The following is a 25,503-nucleotide window of genomic DNA, read 5'->3' as shown; positions in this document are numbered from 1 at the left end:
AGTCACAGTCATGCTGACACTCAAGTGCAGATGGCAACCCCCGCCTAGACCCTCCCACGTGCCATTTCCCCTTTTCCCTCCATCATTTCCTGTTTTGTTCCCCTGCAGTTCATGTGTTACTACTACTTAGAATATTACTTTTAATAGAACAAATCATATACTTAACTACTGCTCACCTGTTCACAAAGTTCACATTTAATAGCTCGCCAGTTTGATTAAAAAAATAACTTGATATTTCTTTGAGAATTGGTGATGTTACACTTTCAGAGAGGCTGAGTGGATAGAAGGGTTTTAAATTAAGTTTTATTTCACTGGAATCTAGCTAACCTGGTCGTAAATCAGCTCATGTATGAAGTAACTGTGAATTAGCATTCATCATAACTGATGACCTTAAAGTGTGAAATAATAAGATAAAGCCACAGCAACCTTATCATTTGTTTATGGGGAGCAACAGGAATTCATAATACAGCCTGCATTAAGTCCTTCATTAAATCATCACGAGTCATGCATAAACTAAGCATTATTAAATGATATGATTTGTGTTTTCACCTCTGGAGCTCCTGCTACATTGAGCTGCAGCATGCCTTTCCTGTCCTTCTCTTCCAAAGCAGAGTACTGGATGGACTGAACCTGGTTAAAGTTAGCTAAGTGTGTAGGCTGCAGAGACAAAGACAGATACAAAAAAAAACAAATCTCATGAAATGTACTGAACACGTTGTTGCCCTTTATTCAGCCCAGTGAGAATGATCTTTCTACAGAACTTTCAATCATGAGTCATGTCACTAGTCACCAGTAAGGTATGTATTTCTGCTGCTCTATCGCTATCTTTAACACTGTGCACTAGTAAGACATAGTCATCAAGAGTGAATTTTAATGTATTTGTAAAGGCCAAACAGGACAACTCTTCATTGTCATGCAATGATCAACTTATTAAAGTAATTGCTCAAATTTTGACAGGCAGTCTGTCCTCATTAAATTGAAATTTAGACTTCATTTGGGCAGTGAAGCTACAGATGTGCGTCTGTTTCCTGCACTTTGAGTTGTCACTACAGCAAACAGCTGTGTACATCTCCAAATCACTTCATCTGGTGATCACACATATGGCTTTTTCTAGCTCATATTATTAGTTGAAAATAAGGAATTTGTTTACCAGAGAGGCACACCAGTAGAGGGCAGTATGGTGTATCGACACTATTATGGCTTTCCAATTAAAAGCATGCAGTTCACAGTGGAGATGGGAGCCTTTTTAAACTCAAAAATACTGAAAGTGTCTTTTTTTGTTTTTTTTTGTTTGACTAATGAAAGAAAAGTTAGACCTTAACAGTTGCATATGTGCATTACTCACCATTGAACCTTTATCTGTGAGGTAGCTGATTCCTTCCTCTGGTCCGATAGCTAACTCTACTGATATTACCCAACTAGACTAGAGAGGGAGAGAAAAAGACAGTGTGGTATTAAATCATATGTCACATTTCATCATATCATCTGCTTTATTAAGTAAACATAGTACTGGCAGATATCTAATATTGATGGCATAAAACAATTGTAATGTTCTCGTCTGTTTCCTCTACTTTTAATACTCAATGCAATCTAGGACAGAAGAAGGTTTGCATTATTTACAGAGACGACAGGGATAATGCACTGCTGTAGAGAACAGTGTAATAAGAACACTGTACTGAAAGAGGTCTGTGGACACAAGCACTTGCTAACCTCACATTTTAAGATAAAGATGACAGGTCACTCTACATGTTTTCTATCCTGAGCATGCTAAATAGGCTCAACCTCTGACTTTTTTTTGAGGTATGGAAAATGTATGAAATGACTTTTTGTCTGAATTGAGTGGTGGCCTACCCCCAAAGCACATTTGAAGCACTCTTTGTCGAAGCGGTAGATGGGAGAGACTATCTCAAAGAACTTGTGGATGCTCTGCTCATCATTGAGGTTAGCAAACTGCTTAAAGGTCTGCTGGATCTGCTTACGAAGAGTCTTCGCCTGAGAGAAAGAGAAAAAACTTCCATGAGTTAAGTGATTCTAGGAGAGAGTTGGTCCACAGCCAAGAAACGCACACGAGACTCATGACAAGACACACTGCGAGTGACAACAGGAGGTTTAACTTAATTCCAGACAATCAGATTATCAGACATTCAGCCAACCATCCATCCAGTCATCAAGTTGGTTTCCCTGCCAGTCAGCCGCTCCTTCAGTCAAACAGCCATTAGCTCATACAGACAACTTAACGGTACTAGGATTCCCAAGATAATTTCTGCCATCTGTCATAATCAGGTGATGGAGCTTTTTCTGGCTTACCTTGAGGGAGTCTAGCAGGCTTTTGGGGAAAAACCTTCTCAGACCAACATCTTTCCTGAGAAGAACAATATCACAACATTTATCGTTAAGCAGCTGAAATGTATCTGTTAAAAATACAGTAGAGGCATTGTGGTTTACATAGTGGATTAAATTAAATCAATCTTACTCTAGTAGCTCATAATTGGATTTCTTATCCAGGGCGTTTCCTGGCATCTCTCTGAAGAACCTCCTGTATAGTTCACAGAGTGGAGAGAAGGAGATCAGTTTGTAGACACAGTATTAAATGATCACATATATTTAACTGGAACACTCCACTGACACCCAGTATTGAAGTGTATCCTCAAGAGCAAAACCTACATGTGAGTTATTTGAGGTGGCAGCAAATCAGCCTCAGATTCCCTTTTTTATGACTTGTTGAATAATGGGAAACTTTCAAAACTATGTACGACAAATTCTTCAATATGTTTCCAATAAAAAACACATTTAATACATTTGGCAAATTATACATTAAGTTATTCCTCTCCTATATTAAAAAATCAGTATCTCTCTTTCTGTGCAGGAGTGCAGACTACTGTGTGTGTGTGTGTATGTGTCTCTCACCTTATTTCCAAACAGCCCAGTTTCAAAGCAACATCTTGATCCACCTGATCAGCTATATGTTGCATGTAGTCACTCTTGACCTGTAGAAATACAACACCACAACACAAACTTTTAGAACAAAATTGCTGTAAAATATCTTAAAATGTAAGCATGTAAATTGTAGATTATACAGTAGTCCCATCTAAGAGCAGTTGTGTGTCCTTTCAATTATCTGTTTCAAGTCATACTTGCCTTGTTGAATGACAAAAAGCAAAAGGGAGGAAGCGAAAGCAAATGATGTATGAGAGAACATATGATCTTGTTGTGCGGTCTCACCTGGTGATAGAGGTAGTTGAGAGAGGGTTTGTCTTCAGAAAAATGGCTAAGGTAACCTTTAGGAAGGTACCGCATCCGCAGCTCATACCTGAGGATGACGGAAACAGTTTGGCTAAATAATCTTTCGGTGCACACATCAACATATAGAACGAAAGAGCCTGTACCATCCAAATTAATGCCACAGGAAAGAGAGACAGAAGGAGCATGCTTACGCACACATACAGCTGATGCATTCATTGACTTAAAAAGGTATACTAGAGAATGAAAGGCAATCTCAATTTTAAAAATAGATCTGTTCTCTACATAAAGAATATGATTTTCTCAAAAATGTAAAATACTACAATGCAACAGAAAATTCCCATCATCATATTGAGTGCAAAAAAGTGTGCTTGTAGAATTTTCAAAACCTAGTTAAAATATGGGTGCATCTGAAAGTCAAAGACTTGAATTACAAACACTGCAATGTGAGTTGATATCACATAATCTTGCTGTTGTAACAGCAAAGTTGATGTTGTTTTGCCATATGGAGTTAAGTTTCTTGTACTTGTTTCTTTAGTCCTGTTGCTGTGCCCTCACCGGGAGGTTAAGGTACATGTTGATGCAATAGGTAGATTCAATGTTTTTTTCATAGTCCTCTCAGCAGGGTGGCTTGAAACCAAGACTCAAAGCTGGAAGATGCCCTTTCTACTCACTTCAGTCTGCTACAGTCTGCACATTACAAGCATGATTTCATATTTTGCTGATAGGGAACTTACTGAGAGTGATAGCCTTGTAATACCATAAAGCATAATGCGATTCCTGCTGTTACACTTGCCAATTAACTGTGTCACACAAGTACCCAGATGGGCCATGATTGTTTACTGTCACATGTTACTTTATGACTGACGTATTGCAGTGACTACAGTGGAGTAGAAATGGGTCAGAAGAGTGGTGAGCTCCAAGCGGCTTTGATGCTACAGGCATGTAGTTAGTTAACAAAGGAAATCAAGATGAAATCATGAAGACAGAATGAATAAAACATCCTTGTTCAATAATGAATGAACCAAAAAGAGAGTGTGAGAAGAGATAAAATGCTGCGTGTTTGAGAGAAAAAAAGAGGGCTGGATAAGAAAGAAAACACAGATGCGAGAGATGACAGAAAGAACGATGGATAGAAACATCAAAGAGAACACAAGCACACGAGAGAAAGCATGCGAGGGAGCAAGAGAGGAGTGAGATAGAGTCAGTCCATCCCCTGGGCTACTTCTGCTGATCTAACAATAGCTTGGCGGCAGCAGCAGAAGCTCCTGTGGGCTTGCAGCTCCGCCGCCCTGTGAGGCAGAGCTGCAACAACTGGCAGAGCTGCTCCAGCTGCATGTAAGCAGTGTGAACAATGCATTCAATTTGAATTCATTTCAATTTTAATGACTCTGTGTGTAACACATCAACTGCAGGACAACTGACTGAATTTTAAGGAGAGCTGTTAACATCATCAACTGCAGATGGTGTGTCACCACAGTTTCAGTGTAGGCTGGCAATGGACAGAGCTGCTTGCAAATAATACAAATTGATAAGTGGATAAATGCTTTCATCTGACAGAGAAGATCATCCCCCATAGCATAATAGGCTACTGCATCAAATAAATGTGTGGAATGAGGCTCTATAAATGACAGATTATCAATGGGCACAAAATAACATTAGCAAGGACCACTCATTGCAGGCAAGTCCTGTACTTGTGTGATGAAGTCACGTAGATAAATGGCTATAAAAACTAAACTAAATAAACTATGAATAAACTATAAAACCTTTTATTCATTCTGACTGTTAAGTCCTCTGTTTTCAAGGAGATATGGATGAATGAGGAGACGCTTTTAAATCTAAAGAAAATCACAAGGAGGATTGTGGTGAAAGGGAGCAACTCAGTTTTAGATAATTGGTTGTATTATTTTTCACTGCTTGCATACAGTGGCTGACATAATTGTGTTTCAGGTCTTAGTCTGTGGTTTATTGAAAATATAAAATGGTTTAATGGAGGCCTCCAATTATGTAGCTGTACCTTGTATGGTAGACTTATTGAAATGCTCTTGGTTGGCAGGTTTGTAGCTTAAACAAGTGTTGCTTCTGTATTATCACTTATGTTGACCTGCTGTTTGATTTAAGCACAACATGAAGGAGCCAAGACATCAAACCACAGCTACCTATACTACAAGGTCGCAAGACACAAATGAGCACTGATGGTCTGTTCACTAATCTAAGCACAGTGTCGATGCATACATAAACATTACTCTCTAGTATCTCATGTATAAAAGGTGAAATGGGGGGACATGGGGAGTAAGAGCAGACGTCGAAAAAGAACGTTGTAATTCTACCTCCACTCCTCCTGGGGGTGCTGTTTCTCATATCTCTCCCTGACATGCGACACGCCCAAATCGGGGTGTAACCAGTGGAGAGAATCAGAGTGCAGATGGGTCAGACGGAGGCCCAGAGAGGACACACAGCGTAATTTGTGAATCTCGGCTATTTTCTGGATAACACCCTGTTGAAACAAGTGAAGGGATGAGTTTGAGAATCATGGAAATTATGACGCGGTAGCACTTAAAATGTGAGAAATGTAAGAAATGTTGGTATGTCTTACCCTGACATCTGTAGCATCTCCGTGTCTGATATTACTAGCCCAGGTACATGGCTCGCTGTTTGTCTCAAAGTAATGGAAGATCTTCAGAACCCGGTCCATGGAGCCAGGGGGCCGTTCGAGGCCTCCAGCAGAGCCACTGGTACCAACACCAGTACCACCAGGCATCCCGGAGCGGGATTTAACCGCACAACCACCCGATCCTGAATGGTTGTGGTTGGGTTCCAAATAGGAAGACGACGCCATGCCTGACTCAGATGCTCCTGCTGGGGCTAACTGGGCGTCATATTCTGAAATATGAATAAAGAGGGCAGAGGTCAAACTGTGACTTTATAGTTGACCATTAATCTGTAATAAATGTGTCTTGTATAAAAGATATTAAACGTGATTATAGAGAGTAAAGAAAACTGCTCAACCCATTCAAACACACTGCTAAAAGCATAGCTGAGACAGTAAATGCCCACTCATACGACCTCTGAGTCATCACCCGTCTGCCATTCATACTGCACTTTATACATCTGTGATGACACTTTACAGGCTACAGCAATAATCATTACATTAAGACATAAACATTAAGACATAAACAAGGACTCATGTAGAATAAATCCAACTGAGATAATAAAACACTGATAAGACAGCAACACTGAGACAACATAATTGTAGTAAGAGAGCAGGGGAATAAACATGTTTATTCTACATGTGATTACTGAGCTGAGTGACTGATGATTGATGAGGGTTAAGTGTTTCACTAAGGCTGACAACCAGTCAATTATTAAGTCAGTCAGTCAGTAAAGAGTCAATAGAAACCAGCAAAAAACTGATGCAAGGTCTTTTTAGTAGTACCTAATGGACTCACAGCTAAACATACATCGAATAAATTTATATGAATAAATTCCCAACCGGTGGAGAACCCTGATCAAACTGGACAGTCAAGTGTTAAATCAACCAGGCAATCAGTCTTGAACAACTCAACAGCAAGCCACAAACAAAAAACAAAGGGCATATGTACTGTTTGTAGAACTCAAGCACTTTCGAGGTACCTTAACCAAAAATATACATTAAATGTGCATGCACACATTTGTTTCAACAATCCTGTCATCTTGTTTGTTATCTACTAGTGTCTCACATCAGACGCACAGTGTAACGGAAAAATGCCCCCTTGACATTTTGTCGCCCTATACAGAATGAGATCATTTCATTTTTGTCTCAACCTCTTCCATTTGTCTCCAACTCTTCCTTTCACTTTTACCTTCTGTAAGGTCATTTTCTTTCCCCTCATATACACCAGGTTCATCTTTACACCACATTCTTATGGAAGACTCTGCTGCTTCCTGTGTCACGCTGTCATTGCCTGTTAATCCCTAGAGGCTCTGTTGAGTCATCAACACAAAAGTGACCGAGTTACAGCGGAATTCTGGCTATCATGTGTTGACAAAAGAGAAACAAGTAAACCAAACCCGACTGACTGATGGTCCTGGAGAATTAAATCATTTAATAATCATCTACCAGGTAGTTCAGGGCCTAAAGATCTGATTATTCTGCATTTGCCTGTGTTTTATACTGATGAAATGCAAGAAAAAAACCCTGAAATATGGGGACTGATTCAGGGAAAGGTGTCTCAGCACTTTCAATGGCTTGACCTACAGTTACCTTCAAAGACTTCTTCACACGGCTATGTGCGCGAGTGAATCTGCACAATGACTGCAACAGAGGTGCAAGGGAGGACATTATGTATCTGATGACTTGACTCAGCACTCTCTTTCAAGAACTTGCTGTATCAATAGTGTGTGTGTGTGTGTGTGTGTGTGTGTGTGTGTGTGTGTGTGTGTGTGTGTGTGTGTGTGTGTGTGTGTGTGTGTGTGTGTGTGTGTGTGTGTGTGTGTGCGTGTGTGTGTGTGTAAAACTCTGGGCATGTGTAAAAGTCACATACATACATTTTCTTTTGGAGTCTTTACTGTAGTGAATTAATGACTTGAAAGCTTCATATCTACTTACTAAACTTTTCATGGTATGAATAAACACCTGTATCATGAGTACATTTTTGAATGATATATTTCATCTGCTTTTGCTATTTTCCTTCATTTCCAATTGAGATATATGTATTAGGGACACAAAAAATGTGAAATTCTGGGCAGAATGATTTGGCTGATATCTGATGCCGGTGTTCTTCTGTAGTAAATTCATACCCCTTTTGTACCAGAGAAACAAAATATTTGTCACCTAATAAAAAACTGTTGTAACTGTTATAAGCTCAGTTGCCCATTTACACTATTTTTTTACACATTAGTTTTACTTTATGGGAGGAAAAAATCCAATCATATCAATGTCCTTAAAAAAATAGCTACTTTAAAAGCCTGTTTTGCATGTTATATAACTACCTACAGTATGGGAAGACTTTTTAGTGTTTTCATAGCATTAGAAACTGGTTGCTGGGATTTCATGAGCCAGAAGCTCATGACAAACTGACACAACATAACAGATAAACATCAGCCACCTATGTAATCCGTGCATCCTTAAACTGCTTTGTAGATCTATTATTAAATAGGTTTGTAAATCAGATATTTTATCCTTTAGAACATCTGTTTGGTCTCAAGTACCTACGAAGATCCTTGCTAGATTCAAACACTGACTTGTTTTTGTCTTTTTCAGAGCGTGAAAAAAAGGACTAGAAATCAGAAAATATTTCCCAGCCAAGAAAAGTTTTTGTGTATCCAAGTATCTAAATTTTCAGTTAGTAAGTTTTCAATGCCTTTTTTAGTGTACAGACTCAGGTATTCTGTTAAACAGCCCATTTAATTTTAATAAACTGCAAAAATCAGATTAACTGGTGATTAGCTAAAATTAAAACGTGCATTCTGAAAACATTTTGACAGGTTGACATATACATTTTTTGGTTCAAAAGATGAAGAATTGTGTACTTTTACTGCTTTTACTGTAATACTATAGTATTATAATAGTAAGCACTTCCTATAGGTGTGACGAGTAGAGGTAAGTGTAAAACGGTCACAGCCATGGCCACATACTCAACAGCCTTTAATACAACAGATCAGTGAAGATCAGATTACAAATGTCCCTCATACAGTATTACTATCATCATCCAATTAAAATGATACCACTGTGGCTATGATACTGCTAGATTATTAGGGGGCTTATTACAATCCCAAAAGAGTATACTGCTGCTGTAATTCCACTATATGATCTCATTATAACAATCCCAGATGCCCTGCTGGTAACCACAGTCTATTTAATGGAAACTTTCAGCGTAATGAAGACAGTAAAGCTACAACCTGTAATATTATATTGTTCAAAATAAAAATAAGTGAGGTTTGCAGTGATGGCTGCAGAGCTTTAAAGCTGAACCAGGAGGAGACATATTGGATCTGTGTAGTTGCTGGGAATAATTAAACTTCCAGACCAAACTTGTGAACCATCTTAATTGAGATCAGTGCTGCATTTGAAAGGAGAGAAGGTTTGAAAAATGAAACACTACATATTTTACACTCTATTGTTATTCAGATACATTATGTTCAGACTCTGCTTTCATGTCATTTCAATATACTAATTGAGGGCAGATGCAAAGAAAGGTGGAGTTTGGAGAAATCACATCAGAATATTTAGCATTTTTTGTAAGATAAAAAATTGACCACACTGTATACAAATGTGTGGCCTCAGTCTGAGCATTTATTTTTGTAGTACACCAGTGTCTGTTGTAACTAAAGAAACAAAACTATGCTCTGTGGAAACCCCTGCCCAGAATGTACACGGGTTGTGGTACAGTGCACAGCATACCTTCAGTTGTAAGAACAGCTCCTCTCTTACTTTACATCCAGCCTTCATGCCTCGTCTCAGAGGGGCGAAATAAAAAATGTATTGGGGACATTATTTTGACTGCAACTTGTTTTTTAAATAGAAGCAGTTGCACCAGAGGAGCTATAGAGTCACAAACCACGGCCATCTGCTGCTGCTGCTGCACTCACTTAGTCACTCACTAATCAGATTAGATATTAAGCACTAAAATATGCCACTGCATACACTGACACAAATTCACACACCCTTAACTTTAACCTAAATACTACATACAGCTCTACGAAATCCTATTAGAGAAGTAGACACACCTATTTTTCCTTTGGTGCATACATACAGCTACTTTATGCTGTAAATAAGCTTACAAAACACAAGTGGAGAAAGGTTGTTTTTCCAAAGCATTTATCAAAATAGGTCACTGTATGTGGCTGACATGACTCTTGATCAGTGGATTAGTGGCCTGGTCTATACAAAGTTACATATATGATATTCCATTCCTTTTATTAAGCCATGAAAGCTTTTATGTGATAAAAGGCTTTCCTTTAGTTACCTGACAAAACAGCTTACAAATCAAATTTGGGCCACAACCAAATATGCATCTCATAGTACATAAATGAACACACACACACACACACACACACACACACACACACACACACACACACACACACACACACACACACACACACACACACACACACACACACACACAGATAAAAGGAGAGGAATCAAATCAACTAGGCCATGCAGGCAGCCAAGAGGGGAGCAGGCGGCTGCCAGGCCGACCACCCCCTCTCACAGTGGGGCTCCACTGACTGACACTCAGTCTGCTAAACCACAGTAGGCTGGAGTTGAGCTCCGTCCCGCAGCAGCAGCAGCAGAATGACGGTTTATCTCTTCGTTTAACTGGTATCTGGGTTACTGTGGTTAGCACGATCCTGAGGGAGCCTCGGCCTCCGTGTCTTTTTTACCATCCCTTTCTCTTTCCATTTTCCTTACTTGTTCATCCTTCACTTTTATCCCTGTCTTCATCTCTTTCGGTCAAACGCCTTCATCTCCTCATTTGCTTTTCGGCCAACTCTTGTATCCTTCTTTCTCCATCCTTTCCCCCTTCATCTACAGCTCCCCCACCCCGCCCCTCTTAATCTCCCCCTGTCGCTCATTTCACATGCTCACAGGCCTTTTAGTTCCTGCCTTTGCATCTCCATTTGATCCAACTGTCCTATTGAACCTCCGCTCTTCCTCCCTGCTCTCATCTTTCTCACATCCTCAAACAATTTCCTTTTCCCTCCCCCTCCCCCACACTACTACACCCTCTCTTCCATCTTCTGCCAAGGATGCGCATTATCTATACCAAGGGACGGAGAAGATAAAGCTCCAAGTCTAACCATTGGTTGCATATCTATATACTGTAAATACATATGTGACTGTTCAATAGGGGTCTAAATGTCATTTCCATATAAATAAAATGTTTTTGAGCGGCTGAATGTTTTATGGCATGCCGACAAACAACAACTGAGCACTGAGAGCATCTTCGTGTTATGAGTTGTTCCAGTGACAGAGAGCTACTATTGTACATCATAACCACCATCTCCCCACACGCTCGTATTCGCCAACCTAATTACAGCTCAGTACAAGTGTAACCCAAATGAACTGATAACAAATCACAACCATGGCTGTTTTTCATTTTTCAGACAAAAGCTTGAACCAAAGCAAAAGATTCACATTCACACCGCCCTATCAAATCAATTCAAGGGCTGTAAAATAATGCTTCATTCTTGAGATGGACAGCTTGTCATGCAGCACGTCTGTGACTTGGCCGCTTTTTTCTTCAGTTACGAAGTGCTCACAGAGACGACAGTATTTAGATGTCTTGTAACACATAAAGTTACGATCAAAACTTCTGAAGCCTAGAGTGATATGAATTACACAAATCTGTCTAACACCTTATATTATATTATATAATCTATATATATATATATATATATATATATATATATATATATATATATATATATATATATATATATATATATACACACATTAACATTGATATAAAACTATCTAGCTGTGAATCATAAGGCTTCAGTTATGTTCAGCACTGATATTAGGAAAGGCACATAGCCTACATTTTGTTCTTACTAGGACAGAGGTTTGCGTTCAGTTTGTATATATGTTGCTATTGATACACCTATTATTAGTACATACTTGGTAGGGGGTGCTGTGCGTAGATGCAGGCCCCCTTGCTCCAGCAGAGTGGGATGCAGCCGCTGTTCTCCATTTGTTCTGTAGCTGAGGCTGTTCAAGGTCTGGCCACAGTGTCCAGACAAAACTGATGGGCCCCAAAAACAGCATAGAGTCTAACGCTGGGACCAACTCTTCACCTGGATTTTCACTACTGTGAAAACTTCCAAGTCCATAAATTTGAATACGCCAAAAAAGGGCAGATAAAGATACTGAAAAATGTCTTCAAAAGAGTTAACAATTGAGACTTTCTCTGCTGATAACTGGGCTGTCATTGCTTAGAGGGGATTTAATATCCATTGTGCAACTTTTAGCTGCCCCGCAGATAGCTACAGGAAACACAATAGAAAAAATCAATCAAAGCTAGTGTCCCAGGGTAGTAAGTAACTCCAGTAAAGCAAAGAGCCCAGTAAGAGGAAACAGAGGATGTCAAATATCCTTTGTACTGTAAAATCTGATGACATGGCAAGTATCCTTGCAGGAGGTAGAGAATATACCAGTCTGTGGCCACTGCACTCGCAATCTATCACCAGGGTCCGGCAGATAGATGCTTCAAATGTTTTCACCTTTAAATAAAAAGCTATGGTTTCTCACATCCACAATAACCCAGCATGCAGAATCTGTCAATGCCAAAGTTTATCAGATAGACAGACCTTCACATGAAACAAGTGAAAGATGATAACAACTATAATTACAGTATCTTACAGTACAGAAATCAAAGATCACAATACTGTGAGTCACTCTCCTAAAGCTTCATATTACTGCAGGACTTTAGGGAGTAGATTGGGATCCTGGTTTTAGTAATCAATCCACCCAATACAGACCATGACCTTTAACCCAGCAAAATACATTGACCATTGTGCAGTTTGAAACAATCCTTGTAAGGAAATGCATTGTTTGCCCCTGGTAGGTGGAGAGGATTCACTAAGTAGCTCAAAGATACTTCAGCAGGGTGTAAGTTTCCCAAAACAGACTATCAAGCCCGACTTCTTTGGATGGAGGATGATTTCTTTACCCATGAGGCCATCCTGCAGTCCAATAAATCCTTGCAAAATATCCCATCAGTCCTCCGGTGCGGAACTGCTGATCCAATTAATCAATCCTTGATGAGAAATTCAAAGAAGGGTGGCTTCCCTGCAGCCATAAATCTTAAGTCACAGGGTTACAGCACTGCATGTCAAATATCCAGGTTACAAAACAACACCGACATCCCTCGCAGGAAAGTAAGCCTTCGGATAATTACATCAGAGTGTCATTTTCCAAGAAAGGTGGTAGTTTTGTTCTGTAAATCCAACAATGTTGTCCAAAAGGAGATCGCAAGAAAAAAAGGGAAACCGGCGTCAGCGAAGAAAGCGACGAAAATGTAGGGCAAAGCGGAACGCAGAAAAATGGAGCATAGTGAGGGAGAGGTGACCGACGCAGGAGGGAAAAGGCAGAGCAAGACAGGGAAATAAGGATAACGACAGAAGAAGAAAGACAAGACAGGAAGAGCTGAATAAGACCCAAATGATCAAAGAAAATTATTGATTAGAAATAAGAAATATAAAGAAATAAAGAGAGTGGGATGAGAAGAGAAAGCAGAGAAACCCCAGAGAGAAGCTGAGCCTCGCATCCTCCAAAGCTGTCCCACAATATTCGGAGCCTGCAGGAGTTAACCAGGTCAAAGCAGGTGTCTGATGTCAAAGCGATACATAAAGCGACAGAGACCTGAAGGGAAAGGTGGAGCAAAAGTCACCAACTAACAAAAAAAAATGCGATCTGAAGCCAGGCAGGACAGGTTGAAAGTCGGACTATGAAGAGAAAATCACATTGCAGGAGTGGGTTGAAGGTAAATCGATGCAGTAAATCTGTTTCGAAGTCAGTCAGCTGTGTGTCGTTCAGTCTGGCTTCTGAAGGCTTTCCTCTGGAGCAGCAGAGGAGCAACTAGACCACAAAACCATTCCCAACATACACGCACACACACTGTACATCCAGTGCAACCCTTGAGCAGTCGAAATGAGTGCACCAAAGAGACTGAGGAGTGAGAGTGTATGTGTGGAAGCCAGAGAGCGGGTGAACGTATACAAGAGTGCATGAGGCTTAGAAGTGTGGCATGCGTGCATATGTGTGGGAAAGTGTGTGTAAGTGTCAGCAAAGCAAAAGCAAAAGAAGTGTGTGTGCAAAACTATGGCAGTAGGTGTGCGTGTGTAAGTGTTTTTCTGCTGTGTTTTTGTATAGGCTGCTGTGACCACGCTGCGAAAAAGCTGCTTCGCTCACTACCAGGCATAACCAGAGTGGAGAGGGAAGAAGGGCGTGCGTGTGTGTGTGTGTGTGTGTATGTGTGTGTGTGTGTAGGGCAGAGAAGGAGAGAGGCAAGAGGAAGGAAGAAAGAGGGATAGAAATATTGTAATTGCGACTTGATGCAGTGGAAAGTAGGCAAGCTGATTGGGCAGTACTCATAAATATGGTAATAAGACCACAATCTTAATCAACACTCCAACTTTAGAAAACAGGCACTCGTAAACAGGCAAACCAAACACACAAACACACACACACACGCATAGTTTTACTCGGATTAGAGCTTAGCTACAGAAAACATACATTCCACTCTTTGACCCATTACAACACTTGTTTCCCTCTGTTTCTTTTTGTTATCCGCCACCCTCGTTCGCCTGTCTGTCTGCCCTCAGCTGGTCTCTACTGCCCTCTGTCCTCACTCCTCCTCCCCAAACATATTTCACCTGCTCCTGCAGCATGGCAGCTCCTCAGTGGCAATAAAGCACTCTGACATTCAATACCGCGGATGTGCCAAAGGACAAGATGGTCGTGATTCTCTCTAGCTAAGCCTCCAGCGGCAAAACACAGACAACACTCATATTGTGATTATTTTGTGACACAATCTGATGTAGAGAATAGCAGATGTACAACAAAACAGCACATTAAAACAAGAGCAACAAGTCTTACAAGTTATTTGTCAAAGCATTACAAATCACTGCTGATAAGCACATTCATGTAACATAATGTATGTAATGTTACCTGGCAATGTTAAGGTTGCCATGGTTACAGTATATGTCTATTTGGGGTACTTGCTGAAACATTCGATGCTGTTGTTTACTAGTCGCTCAAGTAACATGTTTTTAAAAGCCAGGGTACTGCACAATACAAACACAATGAACTGTTTTAAAAATAAACAATGATCAAATTACTTTAACTGTGTCATAAACAGGGCCCAGCACTAATATACCAGGCATCACTCTTTTTTGCATCCTCATGTAAAAATTGTTTTTAAGTTATTTAGCCTTAGCCTTGATTTTGCTTCATTTTAAACCACATGTGGTACAGTAATGCCTCAGACACATTTCGAGCCATGACTCCGGGACTGTCTTCTTTTCTGTTTTGTATTGTAACATCATTTCAAATGGTTAAATTTACCTTAACAGCAGCAGCTGTATTATGTTCAACATACTCTCCACTAAAAATGAACTTCTGACCCTAATTAACAGTGCTGAGAATAAGAGTATTGCCAAGGTTGTTGTTGGGCACCAAATTTCAGTTTACAGGTGACATTTCTGACCTTTTTTAGGGGAAAGTAACAGCAGCCTGTATATTGTGTGCCATGCTGCTGCTACTTTCCACCAAAGAAAAAAGGTTCAGAAATGTCACGTCATTGTAAGTGTCAGCTAACCCCTACCAAAACTTTGGAAACACGTCTCCCACTGGAGACTGGAACCAAAGTTTAGGTCAAGAAATATAACATTATTACTAATGAAAAGTTCTTAGCTCCACATATGAATTCTACATTAGAAAATAAAATAGATAGGTGAATCTCTCTTAATTATCTTGAAAAATCAAACTAAACAGGGAAATGTTCACAGTGCCGTTCAATATAAGATTTCAAACACACTGCACACACAAATAAAGTGATGTGAATTGTTGACTAGTTTTAATGAAGTGGTGAATATTTAGTATTTCTACCATTAGTTTGAAGTTCCTTCAAAGGTTCTTGCCAGTATTTAAAAATGTTTTACTCACCAGCGTAGTATGATATTCTGGAAATATCTGCAACAGAAAAAATGAGGGGGAAAAGAAAAAAGGATTCAGTCATGTATCAAAGTCACTGTACCACATACACAGTTATCTGATGTAAACAATGGCAGCAGCTGTTTTAGCAGAGTTACCATGGCCAAAAGTATGAGGATATGGTGTTTCTTCCTGGTTTTGGCCAAAAAATTTCCAACACATTGAGCAGGTAATTGTCCACGCAACTGATTGTACTCATTTAAAGTATTACACACTCAATAGATTTTTATGTGTGTTATCAGCTACTGCTTCTCATATAGTGCATTCTGTAAGTTCAATTTCATTCAACTTCTCCTTATCACTTTTCAACACAACAGAATAGGTGAGAAAAAGAAGCCCAAGGAAAGAAAAGAAATAAGAATACATAAAGAGGTGTAGTATCAAAAAAGGCTGAGAGGAAAACTAAATAAATATGACAAGTAGAGTTCTTAGATGCACTGTAATTCTCTCTTGAAGAGATTGTGTCTCAAGGCAGAAAAGTACATAATTGGAAATTTGAAACCCGTTTCTTTGCTTGGATGTATGTTCCTTACGGCTGAACCAATCGGACAGAGTAACATAAACGTAAGATAATGCATCACATCTAAGCCTAGTGAATAGGGATCGAATCACATCGTGAGGTGCCTAACAATAAGACAGCTGAGGCAAACAGAGAAGGAATCAAGTCAGAGGATTATTGAGAAATGTAGCCATTGACTGAAAGCACACAGCAAATTCCTGACATAATTAGAAAATTAACAGAAAGACCACAAATTACATCATATCCTTTGAGCTCTACAACTCACCAACACATCAAAGTGGACTTTGATTTTCTGTACTGTCCAATACAACTGATTACAATGCTTAGTTTATTTGACCGACAAGAGTCAATACCTAATCATGCTAAGCACGTCCACTGCTTTACGTGTCAGCACAGACCTACGGGTGACTGTGCAGCAGCTCTCACGAATCCGGAGGATTTAATATGAGCTACATTCCAGACAGTCGAAGCGAGGCGAGAATCATGACTTGGCAGAATACATCTGCTCTGTCATGCTGTAATAACTTCACCCACTGTCCTCAGAAAAACTCTCACATCTGTCTCATAACCTCATCACTCCTCTGTCCCGTCTTTTCACTCACTCTTTACAACACGCTCATGAAGAAATGTCACCAAAATTAACAATATGATAAAACACTCTGAAGCTACGCTGGCATCTGTTACTAAGCAACAGACACAAAGCTGGACTGTGGTGCCAGTAAGTACGCCAAGGCTTTGTTTTACTTTATATGTAAAGTGTGTCCCGATTTCACACAGCCTACTACTACTTCATATCATGTGCTATATACCAATGCTCTTCTTACACATAATATGTAAGAAATTAGATAGTATAGCAATAAACACACAGAGACATCACCAAAATTGACACTTGAAAAGCTACCATTCCTAACAACATACCAATTCTGAGCAGTGTTTTTGCTGTTTTATGTAGCCTGAGGTGAGATTCAGTTGATAAGCTTCAGGAAATGTTCTAAATCTAACCCTCACAATTTGCTCTCTTTTGTTGTTGTCTTCCTGCTGCTGTTTTACTGCAAAACAAATAAATTAGCTAAAATGGCACTCTGTAGAGCACATATCTCCATCAAGGCCCACAGTCCTCATTTGTACTCACTCATAGATATCTGCCACCTAAATAAGCCTGATTTTTTCATCAAGATCAATGCATTATTTCCTAAGAAATTAAAGAAAATGCCGAAAAATGCCCTATCTTGCAATGTCAAAGAAAGTGTGAAAGAATTCCAGGATCTGTCCCCGATCTTTCCCCGAAAGTTAAGACCCATCCGCCTTCCAAATTTCCTGGAAATCCGTTCAGCAGTTTTTGTGTAATCCTGCTGACAAACCAACCAACCAATGAAGAGGATTGACACAAAAATGCACTGGGGGAAAACATAACTCCTTTGGCAGAGATAATAAAAAAAGTCCAATTTGCATCAATATTGATACTAGTTTAAAAATTCTACTTACTTTTCCAATGCAGACACACATATGATGTCTAGTTATAACATTTTGGTTGCTACTTTGACACATTTTACTTGGTTGGATTCACTGCTGCTCAGTGTGTGTTCTGCCACTTCACATAATTTCTTCTAATCACATAATCCCATTTGTTCCTGGCAGAGTTGTGTCCAAAACGTTGGCTACAAGAAGGATGCTATTAACAAAAGCAACACAACACCAACCCTGGCATTAGTCCCCTCTCTCTCACTCGGTGCCTTAAATGTTACATTCATCACAAGTGAATTTTACACACACATACGCTACGCAATTTCGAGCCAGGACTGGCAGTGCATTATAGAAGGCTTAAGCATGTATTGAAATGTGTCTTGGTGTTAAAAGTATACCTACAAATAGAAATCAGAGGGACAATTTCCACTGAAAGTTACCCACACATTCACTGAACACAGCTGCCTTTAGATTATACATCTACAATATGCAGTGTATTCAAGAGATGTACATGCATGCACAACACCAACATACACATTTTGTTTTCTGCTTTAACAAAACTCTGGGGAGAGCTGTTCTCTCAATGTCACCTGAGATGACCTAGCTTTGAACACAACTTTAATCTTTCACATCCACACATAATGACCCAGAACTGGAGCCTGTTATTAAAACAGTACTGAAGCATCTGTCACGAGGACCGCTTATAACATGTTTCACTTGCATAAACACTCTTCGGAGCTTCTCCCTCCTACTCTTTCGCATTTCCCCCCTCGCGCGCTCAGCCTTTTTATTCTGCGCTCCCACTCAGAGTAGAAAACTATTGCCTCTGGCTGCAAACCACAGAGGCTACGCTACAGTTGACACCACGCTAAGGGCATTGCACAACTCCATTCTCATCAAGAAAACAACAACAGCCTTTCGCAGCTCCTCTGCACCGACAAGCCTGTCAGAAGAGAGAACAGCATAGCAAAGTGGAGCAGGACTGAGAGCGACATCAGAGAGTAGAATTAAGTCACCACAGTAGCAGCTACAGCTTTAATCAGGTAGCTGTCAGCTATAAAAACATTACTGTAGTATCGGGACTGCTGCAGAGGCAGGCAAGTAAGACAGAGAAAGGTCTCGTTTACACCAGTGCCCTTCTTCACATCTGTATTAGGCAGAAGTGTTTATGTGTGCTGCTGACGTCACTAAAACAGTTCCATATGAATATTAATCACCTGCTTTAATAACCTACTTAGTCGAGCTACAGTACATTACCCAGGAGAGGAGATCCTGTAGGTTAATTTGCTTGTATACACACACACAATTAGGTGAAGTTGCATGCTCAATTTGTTAGACTGTGTGCCAATGATGCTTGAACTACTCTTTTCCAGTGCACCCATATCAATCCAAAGAGTCCGGCAGTGAACAGTGTGCAATCAATGAATTAATCAAAGGGAGCACTACATCACAATCTGTAGCAATTTCCACATACTTATACTTTTTATTGGCCATATGTGAGAGGACTTTAATGTGATGTGAAAAAGACCCCTTCCCATCTTTCTCAGTTGCTTACAAGGCAGTGGACAGTTTGCTTAAATTGTTTAATGTCGCTGGACTGTTGATGTCTTAGGGCAGGACTCTTCTGTGACATTCCAAAGGATGTGACTTTATGCACAGTTTCAAGTGCCTCATCTCAGTGCCTCTCTCTGCTCCAATAACAGAGAGCAATGGTAGTTAATATTTGCTTCCAGCTCAACACAGAAGCTCCACAGAGCCCCTTTAAACTAAACAAGTTGATTTCAGAACAAAAATTTACATTGACATCCACAAATCTATTGTACGGCCCAAGCTTTTTCAAAAAGATTACTTCGTCTCTAAATCATTATCTGAAGATTTCTAAATCGCTCTTTAAATACAAAAGAGCTTTGTAGAGTTTAAAGTTTCAACAGGGATTCATTATATACTAAACTTATATACTATATACTAAACATGGGACTGGATTCCAGCCAGATTGTTTTTTCTATCTGAATCCACATTCTTGACACATTTGCAGCCTGTATCAGAAATTATGCTTTTGTCATTTGTATATTCTGGTTTTTTTTTTGGCATGTTATGTGCATTTATTGTCTGTCTTTCTGCTCTTTTCCATCCAACAGAGGGTGATGTGCACTGTAAATATTGTAAAACCCCCTGATGAATTGTGGTATTTGATTTCAGGCTATATAAATAAAACTGCCTTTACTTGAAATAATGTTTAAGAGATGTTTATCTATTTAACAAGTGGATCAAATCAGTGATGTGAGAGAACAACACAATCATACATTTTTGACTGGATTAGAACAGTCAGTGTTCTTGGCTCTATCAACAGTCAAGTCAACAGTTTTACAAGGAGGGACTGCAGCGAGCACACTCAGATCCTCCCTTTCTGCCCTTTCTGCTCCAACTCTCGCTGTTTTTACCTGAGTTCACAGATTTATAGTTTGACGATCTTTACACAAACAAGCTGTTTTTACAAGCTGTTTTACAGCTCTACCTCAGTGTGCAGTACCACTGCACCAAAGTAAACGCTCTGACATCCACAAATACATTGATCCACCGCATCTCCAGGGTGCCGTGGAAGCTTCACATCCCTAAATTCTGAGAACTGAGAATAAAAGGTTTTGCTGTCAGACACCAAATGGTGTTTGGGATTTAGCTGTATGCTTGCTTTGCTGTTTTTAAATGAACTATTAGAAAATGTGTGTGCTGTAAGATGCATAAAGCATCAGCCAGAGCTGTCCAGGCATTGATTAATGTATCTGTTCCTACTTTGACAATACTTGAGGTGCAACATATTTAAACAACCTGATAAATGGAAACATTAGTCAAATTTTAAAATGAATCCAGTCCTGCTCATGTTTATCCGTACTGTAAATATAAAACTTATAGTTACTTATAGTTATAGTTTACTTATATAAACTAAATATAAACTTCACCCCTTTGGCTGCTCCTCTAGTCACAGCTATTGATGCAAATCAACAGAAAAAAGTCATGTAAAATAGAAGGTAAAGATTGCAGATCATTGTAAATGCGAAACAGGATTGAGCAACTACTTTGAAGCATGGTACGAGATTTCTCCAATGATAATTTGCTCAGTTTGACTTTCTGTTATTATCTGCTGTGCTGTATATTTCTCCAATTTTCAGGCTAAAGGTGAAGACGGATACAGGGACTGTAAAGTAAGTCACACTAACTTGTTTGGAATAACAACCTATTAATTTATCGATAAATCTTGAAATAAATAAAAATCTAAACAGCAACTTTACATCCTGATGAGGTGCACTACAAGCTTATTCACTGTCAAAGTATTTGACTGAGTGCTGACCACATGGAATAAGTTAAGCAAAACAGTGAGCAATGGATGCAAATAGGGGAAGACTGATGATTACACAACAGGAGCACATGTTTCCAGTCATTTCACAGGTGTTGTGAACATGACGGCATTAGACTCAACAAACAGGGAGTAAACAGGTAGAAATGAGCTCAAGATCTAACTTTTTTTATGTAGTCTGACAGCAAATCGTTCCAGTGAAATTTAATGGATGGCTGCGTTAGCTAAATTGCTAAAGTGCAAATATAACTGTATTACACAGCTCAGACACTCACTTACGGATTAGGTGAATCTATATTCTTCTATGTGAGTGGAAAGAATATGACACAACCTATCAGGTATCTTAGCTATACCAATTAGCGCAATAGCAGAAAACATGGCCTGGGGCACAGGATGGGTGTTGGAGGTAGAGCTGTGCTGGAATTCAATACAGCACAACAAAGTAACCACAACTGAGGCAGGACACGAGACAACACAACTTAGCTGACATTATAAAGCAGAGTTTTACAGTCATCCTTTATAGATTACAAGGGCATGTGTGTCTTTGTTTACTAACCTATGATGCAGATACAAACACACAATACATTTATGTCTAGAGGTCTGAGGACCATCATAGTGACATGTCGATTTGTTAAGTAACAAATAACAAGCTCCATTTGCTTTACAAAATGTCTTACACTTCCTCTGAAATATCAATTGCCAGATGTTTCTTGTTTGTTTTTTGACTTGTTCACAAACCCCCCTCCGCACACGGCTGTCAGTTGCGCACCTACGTTAAACCCTGTGGACAAGAACAGCGACATTTGATCGCAGTGGTGGCCTTTGGTTGTTTAGCTGCATTTTTACAGGCACAGAAATCTAATGTTTAACTCTGTGGTACAGGTCTGACCAGACGTGGCTGCCCCGAAAGACTCAGGAAGATCGGATTCCTTGCAGTTTCTCTGTGCAGTGAACGATGTGAAAAAAATATCAGATGTGAGCAACACACAAGAGTTAGGTTATAGAGTAAGTTTATGAAACTTCTTTAGCTTGATTGAATGAAGGTTCAGACACACGATATGACTTTAAAGAAAAACTGACCAAGTCACAAAAAACTATGAGAGACAGCTGTGAGGGTTTAATATTAAAAACTCATCTTCAGGGCTGCAGCTAATGACTATTTTCACTGTACATTAACCTACTCATTATTTTTTCTGATTCAATGAGTTGGTTGATAAAATGTAAGACAACGGTGAAAAATTTTGACTAGTGTGTGCCCAAAACCCAAAATGTCATCCTCTGATGTTTTGTTTGTTCACTACCCATATTCACGGTTTACGATCGAGAAGTAACTGCACTTTTTGGGAACTGTAGTTTCAGTGGTAGCGATATTCACAAAAACAATAGTGATGACAGAAACAGCTGGAGCAACAGTAATAACTGTGTAGTGGTAGCAGTGTTTATTAAACAGTTATAGTTTTTCAGGTATATGGGATTTTAAAATTGCTAACCGATCATAAAACAAAACCTAAAACCGCAGGTAAATAAGCCAACAACATAAGTACTTCATATGGACAGGACAGCACATGTAAGAGGCAAACCTAGCAAACCAAATCCAGCATCCAGGGCGACACAGCCACATAATTTGTGCCAATTTATTCACTTGTCAAATCTGTGAGATCCGTCAGAAGCAGCCAACCAGGTTTATCAAAGGAAAACGGAGCAGTCTGACACTGTATCAGAGGCTTCGTTGTCTTTGTTTGTGCTCCACACTCTACCTGTCTGTGAGGTTTTCACATGCAACTGCTTGCACAGCGGTGAGCGGCGCAAATTCCTTTCCAGCCCTCAGCCTGCCAGACCCTTTCTACCTGCCTAGCACAGAGCACCCGCACACCCAGTCCAATCACAGCCGAACACACTTCCCCAAGCCATCAGTATGACTATACACGTCCATACCTCCATTGGTGCAGCCCAGGAAATCCCAGAACTGCATGCTGGCAGTCGGCAGACAGAGGACTGAACCTCTGCTAAATCACATACGCCTGTGTGTGCTCCTGCTCTGTCTCTCCACTTCCTTGTTGCACTGTATGCTGTCACTTATAGGAGAGGGAGAACACCCGCCCACTGATTGTTTCGGACTGACACACCTGGGGGCTGAGTTTCATTTCTAAACAGCTGTCTCCTTCCCTCATTTCTACTCGCCTTGCCACTACTTCTCTTTCTCCCTAGCCTTTATCTTTTTCCTGGCTGAAAACAGACAGGTGTAAAGATCGATCCAACATCATCAATGCTGCTTTTCTCCATCCCTGCCTTGTCAGATTAGTGGAGGTAATGGGGAGAGGAGGCAAAGAGAGCAGACAGGCAGAAGAGAAACAAAGCCGCAACGGAGTGCATGCCCCTCTATTCATCTTTTGTATGAATAACTAGAGAATAAAAAAATGACGATTTGCATGTCCAGCGAGAAAGATTTGTCCTATTCACACAATAATCACACATGTTAAGACAGATGGCACAAAAAATGACTGAAATGCAGATGTCAGGTTTTTATTTATCTGACCACAGACCTATGGGTGACCACGGAATAAATCCCATCAATCGCACTGTGGACAAACAGTCTAGTAAACATTAACTAGAATTTCAACAACACCTACACTATAGTGTTTGGTCATTCACTAGAAGGGAAGTCACTTCAGAAAAATTACAGGATGTGAAATTTCTCGTTTAATTGACTCACTGAAATGTGGTCATATCTAGAGCTGCAACGATTGGTTGATTGTTCATTTGCGAGAAAAACTGTTTGTAGCTTGCTGCTTTTCTTTGTCATTTATGAAGACCTTTCAGATTTTGGACAAAGGAATCAATCTGGAGATGAGATGCGCACTTTTAACAACTGTTTTTTTACAGACTAAAATAGCTACAGATTAATAGTGAAAACGGAAAGCCAGAAGCACGTGCTCTATCGTTTGTAAAAATTAAATCATATTCTGAGTTTATTTCCTGGTAAGTGAGCAGTTACCAGCCTTGCCAAGCTTTTATCTGAGCGTAAAAGGCTAAAAATATTGCCTCAGCTGGATGTCATTCATTATTAAACATTGTTTTTAGTCAACAAGCATGAGGAAATATTCGAGGATACACTTTGGGGTCCTGAGCCTCCAGATTTGGCTGCTGAGGGGTGTTTTGCGGGGATGTGATCAGGGGTGACAGCCACATAAAAGCAGGAAACAAGATGGGTAAAGGGGCAGGAAAACAGAAAATCTGTGCGAGACGTGACAGGGCAGCTTTGAGTCCCTGAACCAAGAAAGAAAAGACTGACTAATCACATCCAAAGGCTGCTGGGCACCAGGCTGCGCACCCTGTTGTTGAGTTCAATAAATTGTAGCATTACACCTTAAATATTAGTGTAATCCCTCCAGGCATTGTGGAGGAATGATTTACTCTCCTGGCTCAAATATTAACACATTTTCACTCGGCCTACCACAAGGATAAGTGGACAGTATTGTGGTTGACAAGCACAACCCAAAACACTTGAGACGGACAGGTTTAAGTAACAACTGCCGCCTTTTGTCTCCACGCCGCTGCTCGCGACAATGAACCTCAGTCTGAGCAACTCGTTATTCATCGAAACACAGGTTTTTGTTTGTTTTTTTTGCCACATGTTAACTGCTCTGCATGACAGATATCCTCCTTGGCTTGGACCTTTGCACCTAACCGGAGAAACAGAGAGAGGGGTGGTTTCGGCCACTGCACCACTGTCTGTCTGTGAGGAATACAAATGACTCCGCGGTGTCAAAATGACCAACATTTCACATCGCTCAGCCCACGATATTTGACCTTAAACAGTGAAACCAGCTCATAAAAAACACCCCCTCCTGTATTGCATTGGCGTTTTCCCCCATTGTCTGTCTGTTACCCCCCTTTAATGCTAAGCTAACTCGGCTAACGGTGGGCTATTCCCATTTAATCCGCCCCCTCGAGATGGATCAAAACTCACCCGCTTTAGTCCCGGAGCCCGGCCGCTACTGCTCCCCGTAACCGGCCACCTCTTCAGCCAAGCAGGTATGAATTTTACGTCTGTGTAGCTGTTGCTATCAGAGCCGGCTTGGTGGTTGTATCCCTCCGTTATGAATCCCTCTCCCTGTCTGTTTTTGTCCACAACAGCGCCGTGCCCGGCAGTCGGTGTCCACTGACGCTAGCTGTTAGCACTGCTGCTGCTGCTGCTGCTGCTGCTGGAGCCTGAGCGTTTCCAAC

General features: G+C 40.2%; 1 protein-coding gene and 1 long non-coding RNA gene across 13 annotated transcripts in view; one reads left to right on the top strand and one right to left on the bottom strand.

Annotated features, from left to right (window-relative positions):
• Positions 1 to 25,495, bottom strand: part of LOC119005547 (focal adhesion kinase 1-like) — a 62,062-nt gene extending 36,567 nt beyond the window's left edge. For 2 of the 12 annotated variants that reach the window (XM_037073284.1, XM_037073286.1), the window contains exons 1-11: positions 25,247 to 25,490; positions 15,893 to 15,919; positions 5,837 to 6,123; positions 5,571 to 5,737; positions 3,223 to 3,310; positions 2,908 to 2,987; positions 2,474 to 2,536; positions 2,308 to 2,362; positions 1,852 to 1,992; positions 1,346 to 1,423; positions 550 to 657 (exon numbers count right to left, since the gene is read on the bottom strand). In XM_037073284.1, the coding sequence (XP_036929179.1) occupies positions 550 to 657; positions 1,346 to 1,423; positions 1,852 to 1,992; positions 2,308 to 2,362; positions 2,474 to 2,536; positions 2,908 to 2,987; positions 3,223 to 3,310; positions 5,571 to 5,737; positions 5,837 to 6,079 (1,023 nt within the window). In that variant the 5' untranslated portion in view covers positions 6,080 to 6,123; positions 15,893 to 15,919; positions 25,247 to 25,490. Of the gene's footprint in view, positions 1 to 549; positions 658 to 1,345; positions 1,424 to 1,851; positions 1,993 to 2,307; positions 2,363 to 2,473; positions 2,537 to 2,907; positions 2,988 to 3,222; positions 3,311 to 5,570; positions 5,738 to 5,836; positions 6,124 to 15,892; positions 15,920 to 25,246 lie in introns of all 12 variants that reach the window. The other 10 variants (XM_037073289.1, XM_037073295.1, XM_037073292.1 and 7 more) reach the window with 9 other exon arrangements.
• LOC119005552 lies at positions 20,608 to 23,638 on the top strand. The gene is made up of 3 exons (XR_005070537.1): positions 20,608 to 21,124; positions 22,159 to 22,281; positions 22,796 to 23,638. It is a non-coding gene; the product is annotated as an uncharacterized LOC119005552 (long non-coding RNA).
• Positions 25,496 to 25,503: the final 8 nt, after the last annotated feature.

The sequence above is a fragment of the Acanthopagrus latus genome, chromosome 17 (genome assembly GCF_904848185.1).
Source record: "Acanthopagrus latus isolate v.2019 chromosome 17, fAcaLat1.1, whole genome shotgun sequence".
NCBI classification, from domain to species: domain Eukaryota; kingdom Metazoa; phylum Chordata; class Actinopteri; order Spariformes; family Sparidae; genus Acanthopagrus; species Acanthopagrus latus.
This window is presented reverse-complemented; position numbering and strand designations above follow the sequence as displayed.